Genomic DNA, 21,602 nt, shown 5'->3' on the forward strand with positions numbered 1-21,602 from the left:
ACGCACTACAGGCAGAAGGCAAGTGGGCAGCGGCCGTGTGATACTCTGGCCAATGTTGAAGGGTGTGCTTGTTTATGGCCATGCTGACAACTTCTTTGCACTCTGATTTACAGTTAAGCTATATATTTTCAAGCATTTTTTTTTTTATAGCCTGTCAGCAACTGTATGGTGTGTTGGCCAAAATCTATTGGATAATGTCAGAAATAGGATAAATTAAAGACACCAAAGTGAAAAAAAAAAAAAGTTTATTTGTATTAGAAAAAAAAAAAAAAAAAAAAAAAAGAGACAAACCCCCCCCCCCATCCCCATAAAAACCAACAAAGTCATAATTCCTGAGGTCCCCTCACACAACAGGAGACAAATAATTCTTTGGTTGTATTAAGGCTTTAGATAACCATCTTACATTTATGCTGCCCTTTTCCCTTTGTTGCTCAGTGTGTCCTTAAGCCCTTAGCTCCCTATATGCAGTTTTCTCCCAAAGTGTATAGTTCAGTAGATTCAGGACACGTGCTTGTGACATTCCAAAATGTGTCATGTTGCAGGACGTTATGGAAACGTATGTGAAATAAGGCAATTGAACTCAGTCTACATAGAGGAGTATCCCTCGCCTCCTTTTTGGCCTCTCTGTTCTCTCACCGTACCTCTTCAGATTTTGCTCACTCTGCCCTCCAGGCCATGAAGCTCCTTCATAATTTGTGGGGGCAAGTCATCAGTCACTTGCTCTGTCAGGTATTTCCCCACCTCTTGCACCTCTTTTTCCCAAAACCCTTTGGGAAGAGAAAACAACTGCTCTGTGTCAACTCCACCCAGCCCATGAAGATTCAACGCCCCCTCAGCAGGGAGATAGCCAATAGGAGTCTGCCTAGCACTCTCCTCTCCCTCTACCCTACGGAAGATCCAATCTAGCACACGAGAATTCTCCCCAAAACCTGGCCACAAGAACTGTCCCTTCTCATTTTTTCGGAACCAGTTGACATGGAAAATTTTAGGAAGCTGTAGTCCATCCTTGTTCTGCAGGCTCAGCCAGTGAGAGAGGTAGTGGCCAAAGTTGTAGCCAAAGAAAGGTCGCATTGCAAATGGATCGTGCATGATCACTTTGCCTGAAGGGACACATAAGTGAATAATTATGAAAATAGGAAACATATGGAGACAGAAAACTCTGATAAAGAAGGATAAGATGGAGGGGGTATAAACATGTACAGAAGTATAAAACATGACAGAGAAAATCATACATATATAGGAAGAGGGGATTATAGATACAAGAGGAGTCCATCAGTGTCTGAAGATTACAATGATCCAATATCAAGGTTCTAGACTCACCCTTGTGTTCAGCAGCTGCTGTGGCCTCGGATCTCATAGCAGCCCCAACAAATACCCCATGATTCCAGTTAAAGCTCTCATAGACCAGAGGCACACCTTCAAAACAGATTAGTTTAAATTTACTTTACACAATGGAATTTTCACATCGAACACATCTTATTTCTATGAGCTAAACAGAGTATCTACCAGTATGTGCAATTATAAAGGTTTTCCCTACATAAAGACAAACACCACTTCTGTGTCATCTGCCTGTTGTTTGCAGGTTTGAAATGCATAGCAGGAATAGCTTTTCATGCTCTGGATTCCAAACCCACTGGTGTTGGCAGAGGACACTGCAGTAGGGGCAGAGATGTATACACAGCATATATGAGCTTGCCCTCTGGATACACATAAATAAAAAGTCCAACGTTGACCAAATGTGATGAAAAAGAATAAGTGCAAAGTACAACTCTTCCCTATTAGACTTAAACACAGGTAAGGACCATCCACCAAAATAAAAAGGTATATCTTTAGAGATGGGTAAAGTTGAGGTGAAAATTTTGTGCAATTCGAATAATGTGGCAGAAAATGTCGTTCCACAGTGGTGAAACGTTCTGGTTATGCAATCTTCATGTAATGCTTTTGCTTCGCTACTCCACATTGTATTTGTAAATTCTGTGTTTCGCGGAAGTTATAGTCTACAAATAGCGCTGGAACAACAATAGTCTGAATTCATACTAATCTGTGGTGTGGTTGTTGTATAATAAGGGGAGAAGTCCAGGTGGATCAAAAATGAAAGGGGAAAGATCCGTGCAGAAGTCCGCCAGAAAAACATGTAAAATTCCGCAGCCAAATGTGGAATGAGTTGAATATTTTTCTGATCTCTAGTATATCTGTCATGTGAAATATATAAATATCACTTACCCTCAGGCCGTCTCCCACCGAAGATAATTGCATCTATGGGAACACCCTCTGGGGATTCCCAATCCTCATCCATAATGGGGCACTGAGCAGCAGGAGCACAGAAACGTGAATTTGGGTGTGCACAGGGCTCTTTATCTCCTTTAAAAAAAAAAGTATAAATAAAGATTGTTATATGAAAAAAAACAAACAAACAAACAGTCAAGAGTACATTGCACTGGATAAAGGAAAATTCATCTGACCTTTGTTCCAAGGTTTTCCTAGCCAGGATGTGACAGAGACTCCTGGTGGCAGATCCTGATCCAGTCCCTCCCAGTATACCCCACCATCACTAGTCTCGCCCACATTGGTGAAGACAGTGTTCTTGTTCACTGTATGGAGTGCATTGGGATTTGTCTTTACAGAAGTCCCAGGAGCCACTCCAAAAAAGCCATTTTCTGGATTAATAGCACGGAGACGGCCTGTAAGAAAGACAAAGGGTTGAATTTTTAGATGTTTGTTTCATATAGAGACGATTTTGACCTATAATTTTCCTGTAGCAGTTTGAAAGCAGCCTCACATTACTAATGTTTAAGATATCCCCTCCAATTGTACACCTAGTGAAACACACAAAAAACAATACACCTTTAAAATTATTATCATCACTTGAAAGTTACAAGCACCAGATTATAATATATATATATATATATATATATATATAAAAAAATTTAGATTGTATGCTCACAAGAAGGTCCTCTTCCCTTGTTTCCTTCACTTCCATGCTTACCCTCCCCAAGGACTCCTGCTTGCTGCGCTCACTATACTGGTTACAGGCGCGGTTAGTGCTGTTTTATTCCCTTTTATTATACTTTTGCTGGTTACTTTGTGTATAATTATATATATAAAAAAATACTTTTCTTCTACAACCTTCCTGGAATATGAACCCAACAACCACCAACATCAGAACATTTATTTTTGTACCTCTACTCTAATCAGCTTTTATTAGTCTAGTGTAAGTTAGACAAGGAAATAAAAGGTTCTAGTTGGCGGCTTTTGTTTTTTGCCTCTGCATGCAATGTTAGTAAATGAGCCCTATCGTCTTCGCTGCCACTTTACCCTGTCTCTTTATTTTCAACTCACCTTTACTATCAAATTTCATCCAGGCAATGTCGTCTCCCACACACTGAACCTTCCAGCCAGGCAGAGTTGGCTGCATCATTGCAAGATTTGTTTTTCCACAGGCACTTGGGAAGGCAGCGGCAATGTATCGCTTACGTCCAGCGGGATTTGTGATACCCAAAATCTAATATGGGAAAGAAACCCCATAACAAGAGGATGTACAAAAAGCTGGAAACAGATGGCTCAAGAAATAGAAGAAAGAGGGTCTAGTGCAGGAGAGAGAGTGTACAGGGAGCCAAAAGCTCCTCTCTCACCAGCATATGCTCTGCCAACCAGCCCTCATCCTTGGCGATTCGAGAGGCAATACGCAAAGCGAAGCATTTTTTCCCCAAAAGTGAATTTCCTCCATATCCACTACCGAAGGACACAATCTCCCGGTTATCAGGAACATGGGCAATGAGTGTTTTTTCAGGGTTGCAGGGCCATGAATTGACCAGGGGCGCTGCTCAAGAGAACAAGAGGGAACATTATATATAGTAACTATACATAGATGTGTGAAGTGAGATATTAAGATAGTGTGGGTACTTTCTTACCTTTCAGTGGTAGTGGCTGCCCCACAGAGTGCAGACACTTTACAAAGTCATTGTCTCTCAGTGCTTCTAAGACCGGAGTACCCATCCGAGTCATGATACGCATGCTGGCAACTACATAAGGGGAATCTGTGAGCTGCACGCCATATTTAGACAGAGGGGAACCAACTGGACCCATACTGAATGGCAATACGTACATAGTACGACCTAGGTAAAAAGAAAAAAATTCATGAAAGACAAGCCATGGTCCACAAGCACAATTAACATAGAGATGGAAAAGACACACATACTAGGTATAAACTCTTGCGGTCTGGGAGAAGGCATTTCATGAAGTAACAGAAAGAACAAAGTAAAGAACATGGGTGTTATAGACTGGGAATACAATTCTACAGTGAGTAATAGAAGTTCACACCATGATACAGACCTTTCATACAGCCCGGGAAACGATCACTCTTTGCTCTCTCAAACTCTTGCGGAGACATCCAGTTCCCCAGCTGCCCCTTTACGCCATCTGCAGGAATTGGAACAGTCTCCCGCTGGTTTTCAGTCACTATAACTGTCTTGCTCTCAACTCGAGCTACATCTTTTGGGTCAGTTCTAGCCAACCAGCTGATAGACAGAGAATGATGATAAAAATAGTTACCAATTAAGTGTGTGCATGTTGGTGGTTGAAGATGTGGTATAAGAAGACTGGTTAGAGGTAGCAAGAACACATTGAGTAGAAGTATAGGTTTGAGAGGAGTAAGGAGAAGGAGCAGACACAAGCGAAGTGTTTGCCAAGGATACAACTCACCAATTGGGATACTTGTGCAGTTTCTTCAGCATACCCTCTTGCTGCAACATGGTTACAATCGTGTCATTTTCTGCAGGAGTGCCATCACATATGTGGATGTTTTGGGGATCACACAGCTCGGCTCCCCGTATTACAAATTCTCGGACAGCGGGAGGGAGACGTTCCATCTGCCCACTTAGGACACGCACGGCGTGTGCCTTCCGGCAGCTTACTTGCTGCGACACCACCCATGCTCTTACTGCCCGGGAACACGGTCTGTAGAAGAATTAACAATGAGAGTCCTCACATTTAAGTTTTCAAATAGGCAAAATAATAGCAGCAAGGTCACGTCAAGGACACCACAAATAAAAGCAACAACAAACCTGTGAGTTCTCTGTACAGCGCTGCGGAATCAGTGGCGCTATATAAATACATGGTGATGATGATGAGGATACACTAGGGTTAACTTTTGTCAGAAGCCAATTTACCTACCAGTATGCTTTTGGGCTATAGGAGAAAACCCACACAAACACAGGGAGAACATACAAACTCCAGAAAACTAGGTTCAATTATATTATCCTCCAATTATATTGTGGTGGTAGTTCTCGTTTTATATTATACACTCTTGTATTTTTTTTTTAATCTATGCTTTTTGTGTCTTTGCTAGACCCCATGCCAGGTACTGCCAAGTTAAGTGCTATATTAGCTTTGATAATAATTTGGCCACTAAGTGGCACTGTTCTACTACATCCAATAAATGTTTAAATGCATCACAGAGTTGTAAAACAAATTAATGAGTGATATACTAGCAACTGATATCACCATCAGCTATTTCTATAGCGCTACTAATTCCACAGTGCTGTACAGAGAACTCACTCATATCAGTCCCTGCCCCCATTGAAAGTTACAGTCTAAATTGCCTAACATACAGACAGACAGAGACTAGGGTCAATTCGATAGCAGCCAATTAACCTACCAGTATGTTTTTGTAATGTTGGAGGCAACCCATGCAAACACAATGAGAACATACAAACTCCACACAGATAAGGCCATGGTCGGGAATCGAACTCATGACCCCAGTGCTGTGAAGCAGAAGTGCTAACCACTAAGCCAACATGCTGTGGCAGCACAGTGGCCTAGTGGTTAGCACTTCTGCCTCACAGCACTGGGGTCATGAGTTTGATTCCCGACCATGGCCTTATCTGTGTGGAGTTTGTATGTTCTCCCTGTGTTTGCGTGGGTTTCCTCCGGGTGCTCCGGTTTCCTCCCACACTACAAAAACATACTGGTAGGTTAATTGGCTGCTATCAAAATTGACCATAGTCTCTCCCTCTCTGTCTGTCTGTCTTCCTCTCTGTCTTTCTGTGTCTGTATGTGTGTTTGTGTCTATATTAGGGAATTTAGACTGTAAGCTCCAATGGGGCAGGGACTGATGTGAATGAGTTCTCTGTACAGCGCTACGGAATTAGTGGCGCTATATAAATAATTGATGATGATGATGATGCTATGCCAGCAACTGTATAACTTTCACAGGCTCATCTTGTTTTGCTAAACTCAGTAATTACACTCCACCCACACTTCATAAACAACACGTACAAAGATCTAAGGTCATCAGGCAGATATGCAGAGTCACCGGATAAACATGTATTCAGCATGGATATAGTTTAGATCAAACCCTACTGGAGCAGGCTGGGCTGGGCATTGTATGTGTTCCCCAGGCTGGTCACATAGAGGGCTACCTTGGGCTGGGTCATTGGGCTACCTGCAGTTCTTTCTTTAAAATGTTCCTAATAGGCTGCTGAGCCGAATCACACCCCCCCCCTCCCCAGACTAAAATCTGCCCCAATACCATATATATTATTTTTTTAACCAGGAGCCCATGTCTGAATATGTACTGTTAATAAAGTTATTTCCCAGTTAGAAGGCCTTACTACATCACAGAGAAAGCAAGGACTATCTGAGCCAGCCTTGACAATCTTTTAGGAGGTCATCATATACTAGGCATAAGTCAGCACTGTGTAAATATTAGATCTCATCAATGTGTTGTAGCTACTTCAGTAAACTAATAGACTATTGGTTCTGTTTTCATTATGTGAGAGTATATACGATAGATTGTGAGCAAATGGCACTTAGCAGTGTTATGTCTACATGCCAGAACTCCATCAGGCCTGGACTGGTACTAAAAAGCAAACCTGGAGAACAATGCAAACCAGTCAACATTCATGCACATATTCAAATCCAAAACTTGTTTTGTTTGGCTCAGCCCAAGCCCATGATTCACTGGGCAGTACAGAATTGTGTCTATCTATTGGTGTGATTACTAATTCTTTACAGTGGGGGGTCTAATGCAGGCTATGGAGCCAGTGGGACTAGTGTCCTAATAAAAGTAGAGCTGATAAATTACATGAGGTCAACAGTCACTCTAAGGTGTAACATGAGCCCTCCTGGCAAAGGACTAGTCAGATTGCCAGTACAATCCTGTTCCATGAAACCCAGATACAATGTAGACTTTGAAATATTGTGTAGTTCTGGCGTTGCATTAGGGGCTACAAAACATTTAAATAATATAAAAAATATATGATTATTACCCCTCACCCCCTAAACACACAAAAAAAAAATGGGGAAACAAGATGGATGTGTAGGACATTTTTGCTGTGAAATTCTGTGTTTCTACGTTTCAGCTTAATTTGATATGACTGTGGTAAGGGGCTATAGTAACCTGTTTATGCAATTGTCAGACTGTGCTATGAAACGCCCAGTCCAAGGTCACATTTAATGTACAATATATAATGCACAATAATATAAAATGTAGATATTTAACATATGTAGTTTGCATGCTTGGGAATCCCACATGAACCTGGGGTCCCTATAGATCTGGCAACTCAATCAGTCTGTTCATGCATCAACAAAACTTTGGGAATCCAATTTACAAACTGATCAGTATACTTAGTCTGTTCCTAGATAAAAAAAAAAAAAAAAAAAAAAAAACCCCCCCAGAAAAATACATACATTACATACAATACATACATTAAGATAAAAAAAAAGCATATAAACCGAAACCACAGACAAGACAGAAGAAAAGAGGGCCCTGCTCCTTTACAAACTAATCCTGACCAGATCATGTCCAGTAAAAACACATAAAATATCATCACTGTTTTTAGGGGGCCTATTTATCAAGCCTTAAACAATGTGAAAACGGTTGTTTCCAAATGGTTTAGACATGTTTTAGTATCCTAGTAATTTAGCAAAAACATACTGCACGAGATATCAGAGATATCTCCTTCATTAGGCTAAGCATCGCAGAATACGGCAGGCGATACTTAGCCTAATGCTAACTATTACCATGGTACATCATCCGTTATTGTAATAAATAGGCTATAATATACAGTGACTTAATTACTAAAGTCAAAACACTTAGGAGCTGTGGAACAAACATGGCAAGCTACCTCTACAATACTTCCTCTAATGGATTATACAAACCCAGTGCTATAACATATATATCAGCATCTTTTGTTTATATAGCACCACTAATTCCACAGTGCTGTACTCACTCACATCAGTCCCTGACCCATTGGGGCTTACAGTCCCTGACCCATTGGGGCTTACAGTCTAAATTCACACACACCAATTTGTTAGCAGCCAATTAACCTACCAGTATGTTTTTGGATATATATATATATATATACACACACACACACACACACACACTACTGCCTGGGCATTCCTGATTTGTGCAACTAGTAAATCAATGGATCATGCATAAATCAACACTGTCTAAGCCTGTCCTGACCCTGTGCAGTGAGGGGTCCATTATATCATATATAACGTGAACATCATGTGAGCTGGTCTTATGTGGAGCAAGGTCACATTATATTCTTTATTCTAATAATACTGGCTGAGACTGCGTTGATCATGTGCATTGAATATGGGACTTACTCTCTTTGGTTACTTTACATTGATATATAAACTCAGTCCTATATGAGCCTCTACAGATCACGTGCATCAAAAACAGTTCTTACAAATATTAAATGGAACATTATCGTGGATCCAAATAAAATGTTCACAACTGAAATCGTGATTGCACAATAAGTATTTGACACATTATAGAATAACTGTTAAATGACTTTAGTGTTTGGCGGCGGTTTCCGTAGAACGGAAGACTGCTGCGACCTCACACGCACACTTACCCCACAGTGCGCACGGAGAAGGACGGCATGTTAGCAGCAGGAGCAGCAGAGACAGGAGCGGGTCAGAGGGCTCCTGCAGGATGAGAAGAAGGGGGAGGTGCGGGGATACAGAGCCCAGGGAGGGACAACACACAAGGGGCAGGACAGGGAGACCGGTTTGGGGAGGTAAAATTCGACCAAAGGTCTTGTTTGTCTCTACGTGTATTATATCCTGTATTAGACTGGGCACACACCCAATATTACAGTGTCACCCTGTCAGTCCCCTCCCCCCCAGACCCTAACTTCCTAGAATAGCCGGTACTTTACTTTGTGACCATTGGCTGCTGGATGTCAAGCCCCTGAGCCCTGCACCACTCCCACTACTGGTAAAATCTCTAACTCAGATGAAGAAACCGGACTGTCACCTCCCTCCAAACTCTGCCCCCTATCTTCCTCTTTCCTCCTCCTCCTCCTCCTCTACCCAGCTGATGTAACAATTCGTTGGTCTTAGGTATCACTTAGCCTTCCACATGTTCACATTCTTTCACGTACTCACTTCTGTCGGATTGTAAAACAACTCACAACACATGTATGTGCCTCTCTGCACTATATATCTGTTCTATATATCCTGCTTTCACCAACCACAGTAACATGACTGTTACATGGCTGAAGCTCTACTACAACTGTTTTTTACAGTGTTTTTATACTCAAAAATATTGTTATTGTTGTTTATATAGCGTCAATAATATTACACAGCGCTGTACAGAGAACATGTTATAAGTCTCCACCCTAAACAAACACATTCTCTGGAGTGTACATTTTGTCAGAAGCCAATTAACCTACCAGTATGATTTTGTAATCCGGAGGGAAGAAACAAATAAAGGAAAAGCATAAAATTTCCACAACGATAGGGCCCTGGTCATATGTGCTGGAGTTATGTGAGCACAGTGCAGTTCGGGGGTTCAGGCAGTACCACCCTCATTATACTTCACAATTAGTAGCATACTGTCATATAAAGGAAGCAGTTGGCCACTCAGATGGCATAGGGTAGTAGCCCTGTGTACCGTACACAAGTATGCCCCCTGACCCAATCTCTGCTTCTCGGCCTCCATTGGGTGTGCACGCGGTTCCTGGGCATCTCGGCACCTCTCCTCTTCATGATTCCTTAATTTTTTGCTGTCTGCCTTTCCCCCACCCTCTCTACTATGTGTCTGTGTGTTTGTCTCTATATATCACCTCCTGTCTGTCTGTCTGTACCTTTGGGTTTACCTCATACTTGCCAACTCTCACAGAATGTCCAGAAGACTCCCGAAATTTGGGTCGGTCTCCCGGGAGAGCTGGCAAGGCTTCCGCATCCCGCTACTGTCTTCCCAAAATGATGCGATTCGCGGTGAATCGCGTCATTTTGGCCCCGCCAGCCGCAACAAAACGGCATTTACGTCGTGGGGGCGGGGTCAAGATGACAAGTATGGTTTACCTGCCTGTCTCCAGTTTTGCAGGTGTGCCTGCCTCCCTCTCTCTGTATCCCCATGTATGCCTCTGTCTCCATCTGTGTGTCTATCCCTATCTTTTGTGCGTGACTTTACTTTTTTATGTGAACATCTGCATTTCTTTGCCCCTCTCCTGTTATATTTGAGTGCCTTTGCGTTGTGGGTGTCTGTCCTTTCTTTCTCCCCATTGCGTGCCTGTCTGTCTCCCTTTACCCCTCTTATCATATCTATCCCCGCACCTTCTACAACATACTTTTCCCCTGTGCCCCTAGAAAAATACTTTTTCTCTTGCCCTGAACCTTCTCTTGCCACCTGCCTTCTTCTTCTTCTCCCTCTTCAGCCCTTACCGATCTCCTCCTTCTCCTCTGCTGAAGTCGATGGTGTCCTGATGACTGCCAAATAGAAGATACGTGGATGTGTTTGAAGAGGGCAGGTAAGCACAATTATCTGATTTTAATAATTTTTGCTAAGTGAGATCAACTAAATAGTAAACTTTACTATATAAACTTTCTGGCCAAGGGATGGCTGACACATTGTATCCCGGGAACAAGGCTTTACTCAGCATCCTATTATAAAAGTAAAAGACATGCAAGCGGCCCAGGGACCCAGCTCAAGGTAGCACACTATGGGACCGGCTGGGACGGCAGATGCCCCCCTGCCCCCAGCCCAGCTAGCCCATGATTACGAGTCCTATTTATCAATCTCAAAATCCCATTAGCACATGTGCCAGTGGGGGTTTGAGACACTGCATGCCATTGATTCCTCATTGAATATGAATTATTATTATTATTATTGCATGAATTCAGTAAAAGGCAGATTTATCAAATGGTGAAAAGCGCCCTTGACATGAAGCAATTTACCAAGTCAGGTAGGGACAGCGCATCCGCTAAGAGGCCATCCTGGCCATGACTCTATTCTAATGATAGCTCCATGTTCTGACCTGGAGGCTTTACTGTGCGCGTGCGCAACTTAGTCGTGCATGCACAAGGAACTAGTTCATTAATCAGCACAGGGGAGAACATGAAGGCTGCCGGACCCTCTCCTGCGATGATCTCCCCTTAAAATTGAATGGCTAATGCCATCTTCAGATTCAGATGGTGCTGGTCATTGGGGTCAAGTTCCAAAAAGTATTATGAATATTATGGGGACTGTTGTATTGTGCACTACTAATGCTAATACCTGTGATATTTCCTGCATTATGCATTTGTTAAATTGCCACTATACTTAAAAATGCCTAAAACATGAGGAAAAAGGAATTTACACATGTTTAAGGCTTAATAAATATGCCCCCTTATATCTAAGGGTTACCACCTGTGATAATGTTGCTATCATTGGCAATAACCTATGATGTAAAATTCCCCATGCAAATCTATCAAGCATTATGGTGGTGCCTCTACCACCACAAAACCTGTTCTGTTATTGCTGTGATAAGCAACGATGAAAAAATCTTGCATATCGCCATGAAGGGGCTGTTCATTATAAATAGGCCCCTATATCTTTGAACCAGAACGCTATTGTTTTTAACAGAAATAAACTTCATCATGTTCACTGTCCATTTTGATCACGTTATTACAGACTAGTATTATGAAAATAATGTTGTTATAAAAACACATATATATATATATATATATATATATATATATATATATATATATAAAACAGTAATAGTATTACTTTATTACACTGTATACATTCCTATGTTTACCCTTCTGCACTGATAAGCACTCACTATTGCCATATGCATTGACTAAATCACTTATGCAAACACATTCAGAAAGCTTAAAGCACATTTTAAATCAATTCACCATTTTACTATATCAAGTTAATATGCTTTCTTAGTTAATCTGCTCATTTGCATAGGATCTTTTTTCTACATTTGCAGGCACAAAATTGATCAGAAGAGAACAAATGAAAGCCAATTGTTTCGCTAATCCGTCCCAAAACTTTCATACATAACTCATATAACACAATACTTAAATCATATTAAATTACAATATCATACTGTATGTACATTTCTAATATCCCTAGACCCTGCAGAATCCTAATGCTGTCTGCAATAATGCAACCACAAGAAGGGAGCTTTAGTGGTACACGTTTTACTGTAGATTTGAGGCCACTCTGCTACAGAGAACCATCACACTCCCGTAAGCTACTATTACTATGGGGACACACTTACCTACAACATATGTGGTGTAGACTCTGCACATTTGTCCCATAGAGAATGTCATAGAAATTAGCAAAAAATGCACGAGAAAAATGTATTAAATTGCATGAAAGACACATCACTGTGCATGAAATCCATGTGAAAACCTCATGATTCAGCGTGAAAACACGTCTGTGTATCCATGTAAATACTGCATAGAATCAGCATGAAAAACACATTGATCTGTATGATATTCACATGAAAACCTTGTCAAATCGCTGTGTAAAACACAATATTCTGTGAGTTTGTTTTTACATACTTTACATTAACATTAAAAAGAATCATACCATAGCTATGAAAAGGCATGTTATCTACATCACAGGAGAACAAACCAGGTTATACAATGTAGCAGTCACATGTAAAACCATGATTTAGAAAAAAAACCACACATTAAACTTCATAAGAGCACAATTTTTATCCAGACATTAAATTGTGTGAACTTTCCCTCAAATACAGTCTGTTTGGGTTTGCTGGCTTGTTTTTGTAAGTGTGATAACATTCTCGTCTCTTGTTTTATCAGTGTGATTACTAATACTCTCCACAGTGCTGGTATAAAGGTTCGGCTATAGTTGTAGGAGGTGAAGTTAAACCTTTGGTTAAAAATCAATAATACCCAATTGGACCTTTCACATGGCATGTGTGTGGTGTCATCTTTCTCTGGGAGTTTAATGGGGGGACAAAGACATCTGTAATTTGATGATAATTCACAAAACCTACCGGAAGTGCATCCACATATGTATGAGTTTGTGTCATACATTGTTACACTATGGGCATATTTGCTGACATCTGAGACGTACCTTCCGGGAGGACATCCCGTTTGCTAAATGACACAATTTTCAGCCTATTAGAGCACAATGAATCGTGTCATCCTGGCCCCGCCTCCTGGTTCACTAAGGAAGTGGGCGGGATGTGGGAGTTCACCCTGCTTTCCCAGGAGTCTGGGAGTCTCGTGGACATTCCGGGAAAATAGACATCTGTGATTACGGGGCCCATGTAGAGTTGGACACCAATGTGTCCGAGCGTAAGCAGGAAAAAAATGCACGAATGAAAAAGCACATTCATGTGGATATGCTCAGTGATATGCATCCCAAGATACTTGCAGCTGTACAACACTAACATCTGAGCAGGTTTACGTCAGGCATAACAAGTGTCTATACTTATGCACCACAATAGTCTGGAGAAAGCGCAGTGATAGCGTAGACAGTATTAGTAATAAACATGAAAGTTGCATTACCCTATTTGTATAGAATATAATAATGTAATGTTATATACACATCAGAAAATAGTTTCTGGACAGAGTTATTAATAAATGCAAAAAATGAATTTCCCCACTTCATTGCAAATTGCAAATCTCCAAAGGAGCAGCAATGTGACCGAGTGAATACAACTATCTGTCATCTGACACACTGCACCACCCCTCTCCTGTCGTGTGTGCGTGTCTCTGAGCACACAGTACAGATACAGAAAATACTTTTTTGCAGCATGGGAACAGGGAGGTTAGAATGCGGTCAGCATGGCTGGGGGGCACCATGCTTAAGGTACGTCCAACCACCGGCTCATCAGCTTATGGGACCCCGCCCCTTGGCCAGCCAACCAGGAAGATGGAGTCTAAAAACAAACAGAAGCAGCAGCACTGGCTGAGACCTAACTTCTACTGGCCATTCCCAGATCCATCCATCCTTCCTTCCTTCCTCTCCAGTGCAACTATGAAAGTTGTGCAGAGTGACCAGCGTAGGGATGTATGCAAGAAATGTGGAGCAATATGTTAGTGGGGTTAGTGACAACATGGGGTGTAAGGAAGCAGATGGGGAGACTAGCAGTAGGGAGGGGGAGAAATATATAAACTACAAGAGAGTTCAACCACAATGTACTGTCTAGGTCGGGAGAACATGTACAGATAAGGGGGATGCACACCACAATGTACAGCAGCCTGGGTGGGAGAACATATAGATGTAAGGAAGAGCCGGAGGACTGTGTATTCCCAAAAAGTTGACCAAACTTTCACCTCTTTTGAGCCTATTACACAAAGCTTGACTGTGACACACACTCACTCTCTCATATACATTGACTCACACCCCCCTTATCATACTCACATGTCTCCTATACACTGAAACACACTAATACATTAGTCATTCACACGGACACACATGAATACATTTCTCCTACACACTGACACAAACTATTACATTTCTCATACACAAGGACACACATTAATGCATTTCTCATACACAAGGACACACACTACTACATTTCTCATACACAAGGACACACACTAATATATTTCTCATACACAAGGACACACACTACTACATTTCTCATACACAAGGACACACACTACTACATTTCTCATACACAAGGACACACACTACTACATTTCTCATACACAAAGACACACTACTACATTTCTCATACACAAGGACACACACTACTACATTTCTCATACACAAGGACACACACTACTACATTTCTCATACACAAGGACACACACTACTACATTTCTCATACACAAGGACACATACTATTATATTTCTCATACACAAGGACACACACTAATATATTTCTCATACACAAGGACACACACTACTACATTTCTCATACACAAGGACACACACTACTACATTTCTCATACACAAGGACACACACTACTACATTTCTCATACACAAGGACACACACTAATACATTTCTCATACACAAGGATACACACTAGGGGCTAGAGTTACTAAGATTCGAGTTTGGTGATAGTTTTAAACTTCCACACATCGCCGGCGGTTTAGTGCTCCAAACAAATTTACTAAACGGCAGTTTAAGGCTGTGATGTAAAATGGCTGGAGATGCGTGGCAGATTGAAAACAATTAAACCGCCGGCGCTTTTGTCCAAATCGCTGGTGGTTTGGTTAAAACCGCCATCAAAACCACCATCCAAAAGACAGGACAGGACAGTTTTAATACCTGCTTCTGAATAGCTTGATAGCTAAAACATGCTGTTTGATCTATTTTGCCATTCAGAACATAAGAGGAAGCACCATCATCATCATCATTTATTTATATAGCGCCACCGATTCCGCAGCGCTGCACAGAGAACTCACTCACATCAGTCCCTGCCCCATTGGAGCTTACAGTCTAAATTCCCTAACATATACACAGACAGACAGAGAGAGACTAGGGTCAATTTTGATAGCAGCCAATTAACCTACCAGTATGTTTTTGGAGTGTGGGAGGAAACTGGAGCACCCGAAGGAAACCCACGCAAACACGGGGAGAACATACAAACTCCACACAGATAAGGCCATGGTTGGGAATTGAACTCATGACCCCAGCGCTGTGAGACAGAAGTGCCAACCACTTAGCCACCGTGCTGCCCAATTGACATTTAAATCATTTGGGTAATCATTATTTATTGATTAAGGGGCAAAATTATTTTAAAATTAACTTACGGGGCAAATTTAAATTTTCATTATATTAAAGGGACAAAATTATTGAATTGTATTATTTGGGCACTATGTAATACCAAATTGTGCAACATAAATAATTATATCCACCATTAACAATCAGTTAAAATTATTATATTTTCACATTTCCCCATAATATAATACAATATTATATACAATGTAATATTTGTATAGCAGTTTTGAACAACATTTTGCATTCTGTGGTGGGAATTCAATGGGCTGTGAGGTGTCTATAGAACAATCCATGGATACAGAGTGTTTATTAAAGTAGTACTATATTGGCTGACAATACGTGCAGCTAGACATCGAGGCGATGTCCAGAGTATATTGCGGCCAACTGAATTCCCCGCTTTGGTTGGTATGGTTATGTCTGTGAATGTAAAAATATTACCTCAAAATCATGCCTACTAGCATGTTTGGACTTCTGAATTATTTGAAGCACAAATGTATTAAGGTATAAACTAATAAATGGCTTAATCGTAGCTTCATTTTTCTATTAGATTATTTTGTTTAAAATAAATGAAAATCCGGTAATATATATAAGTTAGTAGCACAGGATCAATCGATTTATTAAAAACTAGCAGGGTCCCCTGACATTGCCCAGGTCCGATTTGTAATGTGTAACAGTTTTTATATATTAGCAACTTTTAGGGTAAATAGACCAAAAATGCTATTTAGAAAATAAGATTTGCTGCTTTGTTGCGTTGTCGTTATGTCGAGTTGTGCCAAGGTTTTCTTCCAGCAGTCAAACAATTGTTTACAACCCAAAAATTATGTTTTCAATATTTATCCCTCTGTCGCTTTGTTGCATTGTTGTGTTGTTACTAAGTGGTCTAATAGGATATATATATATATAATTTACTATTGAAATGCCTTTGGGGTCATTGTTATGTAGAAAATATTTTTAGATTTTTTTTCTCTGTAAAAGTAGCAAAGATTTATGGCTTATTGTTTTGGGGTGAAGAAATAGTCCACAGCATTGACTTTAATCCTTCACATTTTCAGGGTTTAAAAATGCAAAATAGTCTGATAACATTTAGGATAGCAGCTTCATGTTTGTCTTTATTTAACATGTTTATCTATATAGTTTAGGGTTGTATACCTTTTCTTTTCACCATGGCCTTGCCGCTGAGTACATTTATTTTATTAAATGCAATCTTAACAGATAGGATGGAGGTCATAGTATTGAAGACACCAACACTGCTATATTTTAGTTTGTTTATCCTTATTTCATTAGTTTTTAACTTTTAAATCTATGCAATGTCTTTTCTTATTAACTACAATATGTATTTTTTTATTGTCCCATTTGTATTTCTAGCATTTTAAGAAGCTATATCGGTACATTATTCTCAGAAGAATCATCAGATTATAAAAAAATATATCTTTAGTCATAAAAAAAGGTTAGTGCTTCTTGTAGCACATTATATACACATGTAATTATTATTGGTATATGTAATACTTCTTTTGAATCATAATTTATTTTAAAATTTAAATAAATAAAATTCTAAATAAATTATCTATAGTACATCATGTGGCATATCAGTTCCTCTTTATGGTATATATTACAAATAACTAGTTTGCACTTATTGTCCAATTCCTATTTTACGCAGATCCCCAGAGACCGATTCTTGAAAAAGTACAGCACCAACACCTACAGAGTAGGCATCCACCTCCACAAAAAAGGGTTTGTCCTGATCGGGCTGAATAAGAACTGGAGCTGAGATGAAAGCTTTCTTTAAAGTCTCAAAAGCAACAACCGCCTAAGGTGGCCACCGTGGTTGGCAGATTTCCAGGTAAGGGCAGTTATAGGAGCGATGAAGGTAGAATTTTTCTTTATAAACTGCCTATAGTAATTGGAATATCCTATAAATTGTTGAACTGATTTCAGGCCCAGAGGTTGTGGCCAATTGGTGATAGCCGACACCTTCCATTTGAAGCCCAGACCCCGAGACCAGATACCCTAAAAAAGGAATCTGAGTGACCTCAAAAACACATGTCTCCGATTTGCAGAATAGTTGATTTTGCCGGAGACGAGAGAGTACTTCCATAACTTGAGACCGATGTGGAGAAAGATCAGTGGATAAAATTAGGATATCATCCAAATAAATAACCACAAATTTGTAGAGAAGGTCTTGGAAGATTTTGTTCATAAATTATTGAAATACCTCCGGGGCGTTACAGAGCCCAAAAGGCATTACCAGATATTCAAAGTAACCCTCACGAGTACAAAAAGCGGTTTTCCATTCGTCTCCTTCCTTAATACGGATCAAATTATACGCCCCTCATAAATCCAGCTTAAAAAAGGTTTTCAGGAAGAGAAAGACGATAAATCCTGCACTTAGGAATAGGTCGATCCGGAATGAGCTCGATAGAACAGTCCAAGGGTCTATGAGGAGGTAGTACCTCAGAAGCGGCTTTACAGAACACATCTTGAAAGGCAGAATAGGGGGCAGGAAGGGACAATTGAGGAGAGAGCATGTGGCATGGAATGACTGTGGACACAGGTCTCACGGAGGATAGACAACCTTTGTGACATTGAGGTCCCCAAGATGAGGCCTGGGCTAACCCCCAATCAAATTGTGGTGCATGAACTCTAAGCCAGGGTATCCCCAAGATGACCGAGTTTACAGATTTTGGGAGAACCAGGAATTCAATCCATTCAGCATGTAGAACCCCAACTGTCAGGCGGAGGGGTACAGTAACCTGGGATATGGTATCATTGGAGATGCGATTGCCATCCACTGCAGAAAGAAACAATGGCCGTGGGAGTGCCCAGGTAGAAATATGGAGTTGCGATGCCAGAGTGGCAGAGATGAAATTACCGGCCAAGCCGGAATCCACGAAAGCATGTGTCAAGAAAGGCCTAGTAGGAGACTCCAGGGTGATAGCCATTGACAAATCTGGTCTGGTAAAAGTGTAGGGAGTGATAAATTTGACTCTTAGATCAGCCTCCCTGACACCGGCTAGGAGGAGGCGTTTCCCGGTCTCTTAGGACATTTGGAGATTAAATGGCCGGACTCCCCACAATATAGATAAAGGTTCTGTTTGATTCGTCTCTCCCGTTCTTCAATAGAAAGATGAGAGCATCCTATTTGCATAAGTTCCTCAGGTGGTAAAGACAGATTCTGGAACTGAGGAGCCAGACATGGAGAAAAACGCCAAGTAGTAGCTCTTTCCTGAGTGCGTTCCCGAAAGCGCACACGATTGCAGAGTGAAATTAATGCATCGAGGTCGGTGGGCAATTCGCGGTAGACCAGCTGATATTTAATACGGTCCGCAAGTCCCTGTCAGAAGCTTGCCACAAGCACCTCATCATTCCATTTTAATTTGGAAGCAAATGTGCGAAACAACACTGTATACTGACCCACGGTCTGGGAACCCTAGTGCAAGTTTAATAAACTAGATGCTGTTGAGGAGACCTGCCCAGGCTCATCTAAGACTTTGCGAAAGGCCTCAATAAAGGAAGAAGAATTTCGTAGTAAGGGGTCGTTCTGTTCCCATAGAGGTGAGGCTCAGGCTAAGGCTTGTCCAGAAAGTAGAGACATTATAAAAGCCTCTTCAGTACATTCAGATGGGAAAGAGGCAGAATTAATCTCAAACTGTATAGAACATTGATTCAGAAATCTGCCACCAGTGAAGGAATAGGTGAAATAGCATTTTCAAGCAATCCGAGGTCAGGCCGTGCTGCTAGCGAGGTACAATAGAATCAGGCAGAAGCGTAGTCAGGAAGCGAGAGGAAAGCAGTAAACACCAAAGGGAGATCCACAGGAAAGGTCAGGGAAAGCCAAGTCAGAAACCAATAAGTCCGTCTGGATGCTGGGAAGCACAATAAAACACTGGAGCAAAAGACACATAAAGACCTTGATACTCTGGCACCAGGAGGGTGCCAGAGTCTTCCTTAAATAGATGGAGCAGTGATCCCATTGGTGGCAGTGGATAGAAAGCGAGCAGCTGACCGACAAACAGCGTCCTGTTGCCTAGCAAAGGAGATGCGCCTCCGCGCATGCGCCCATTGGCCGGAAGTGGAAGGATGTCATCTGTCCCGTTGCAAGGGACGCAACAGGCAGACAGAGAAGCAGGTGTCCGCCCATGGCACCGAGTGAATGTGCGGGGACGGCTCCTGACAAGGAGCAAATGATTGTGGTGTTTTGGCTGCGATGGTTGAATGGGATGGAGTGTAGTGCTAATAGGAGTTGGAGATGTAGTTAGGAAGGGATAGGCTTTAGTATAATTTGTACAGAGATAAGATTTTCAGTAGGTTTGGAAGATGGCTGAAAAAGGAGAAAGGTGTGAGGTAGATAGACCATTGTATAATGAAGCCGAGAGATAATGAGGCATTCAATGATAGTTTTAATAAGTTCCATGGGTAGAATAGGTATGGATTATGGAACTTTCTTTGTGGTGAAATTGGAAGGAATAAGAGAGAGTGACTCACTACTGGGAGAGATGGGGTCGAGAATGACACCAGGAGACTTAATTGACAGACTGAAAACAGTTATTTTACATGTGAAAGATAGAGAGAAGAGGGGAGATAAGGACAAAATGCATGAGACAGCATGACAAAGATTTAGTATTTGCGAAATAGCATGTATAAAAACTATTAAACATTCAGAAAGGCATTACAGAAATAGCGATAAGGGAGAGGAGAGAAGTATACAGAGAGAAGACTCTACATAAATGTTGGTGACACCATTGTACAATTGTACAGGGAGGAGGTGTAGAAGGATAAGTGTAGATTACAATTACATTGGTGCAATACAACTGGTAAGGGATGAGGGGAGGAATAGAGTGTTAGATGTAGAGGCAGAAAAATAAATATCTGTCCTGTAGTAGGAACATCGGGAAATGGTATTTATAAAAGAGGCCTATTATATTTAGGTTTGGAAAAATAAGAGAGAGAGATCTGCGGTATTCCAGACAGCATCTTTAATAAAAAAGGAATGTGAATGGTGAAGGGATAAAATAGTTGGTGACTTTGTTGAGGGGAAAGATATGTGTGATCGAGAGAGCCAAGACACATTGAAGTTGGAGGAGGGAGAAATAGAGGAAGGATGTGAGACATTTGTGAAAAAAAAGGCTTAAGACAAATGGAAGAAATATGGAAAAGGTAGATAGTGAGCAATTTACATACAGTTCCAAGAGTAAATTTACTATTTTTTTAAAAATCATGGGGTAGACAAGGACCTGCTTGAAGGAGGAGGGCAAGGTCGAATTTAGGAGATGGATAGTTTGAGGAGGTGACCAAGATAGGAGAACACCTCGGGAGAAAGGCAGCATAGGAGTGGAGGGGGTGGAAGGGCAAGTGAACTGTGGACAGAAGAGTGTGGACTTCATAGAAAGACATTTGGGGGAAAGAAGGAGAGAGGGGTTGGTAATTTTTTAAAACTATTATAATTTACAATGTCAAATGTAGATTTGAGAACAATATTAATAAAATGATTTCAGTTACAAGAGAAAGGTTGAACCGTACATAGTTACCTAAAGTTCCCTTCTCTTCGGGTGCCAAAAGAACATCTAAATCCTCTGGAATATTTGTATTCTGCAGGACAGGTAGATTGTGTCCTGTGCAGAAGTTTTGCAGCATACAACATAGAAGAAAAATCTGACAGATCT

General features: G+C 41.0%; 1 protein-coding gene across 1 annotated transcript; it reads right to left on the minus strand.

Moving 5' to 3' along the window:
• Positions 1–275: 275 nt before the first annotated feature.
• PCK2 (phosphoenolpyruvate carboxykinase 2, mitochondrial) lies at positions 276–9,090 on the minus strand. Its single transcript, XM_075211180.1, has 10 exons — positions 8,868–9,090; positions 4,702–4,956; positions 4,333–4,517; positions 3,912–4,115; positions 3,633–3,820; positions 3,340–3,502; positions 2,463–2,681; positions 2,224–2,361; positions 1,321–1,416; positions 276–1,100 (listed from the first exon to the last, which is right to left on the minus strand). The coding sequence occupies exons 1-10, from the start codon at positions 8,894–8,896 to the stop codon at positions 646–648; spliced, it is 1,932 nt and encodes a 643-aa protein (XP_075067281.1). The 5' UTR covers positions 8,897–9,090; the 3' UTR covers positions 276–645.
• Positions 9,091–21,602: the final 12,512 nt, after the last annotated feature.

Source organism: Mixophyes fleayi, chromosome 1, assembly GCF_038048845.1.
Source record: "Mixophyes fleayi isolate aMixFle1 chromosome 1, aMixFle1.hap1, whole genome shotgun sequence".
Classification (NCBI taxonomy): Eukaryota; Metazoa; Chordata; class Amphibia; order Anura; family Limnodynastidae; genus Mixophyes; species Mixophyes fleayi.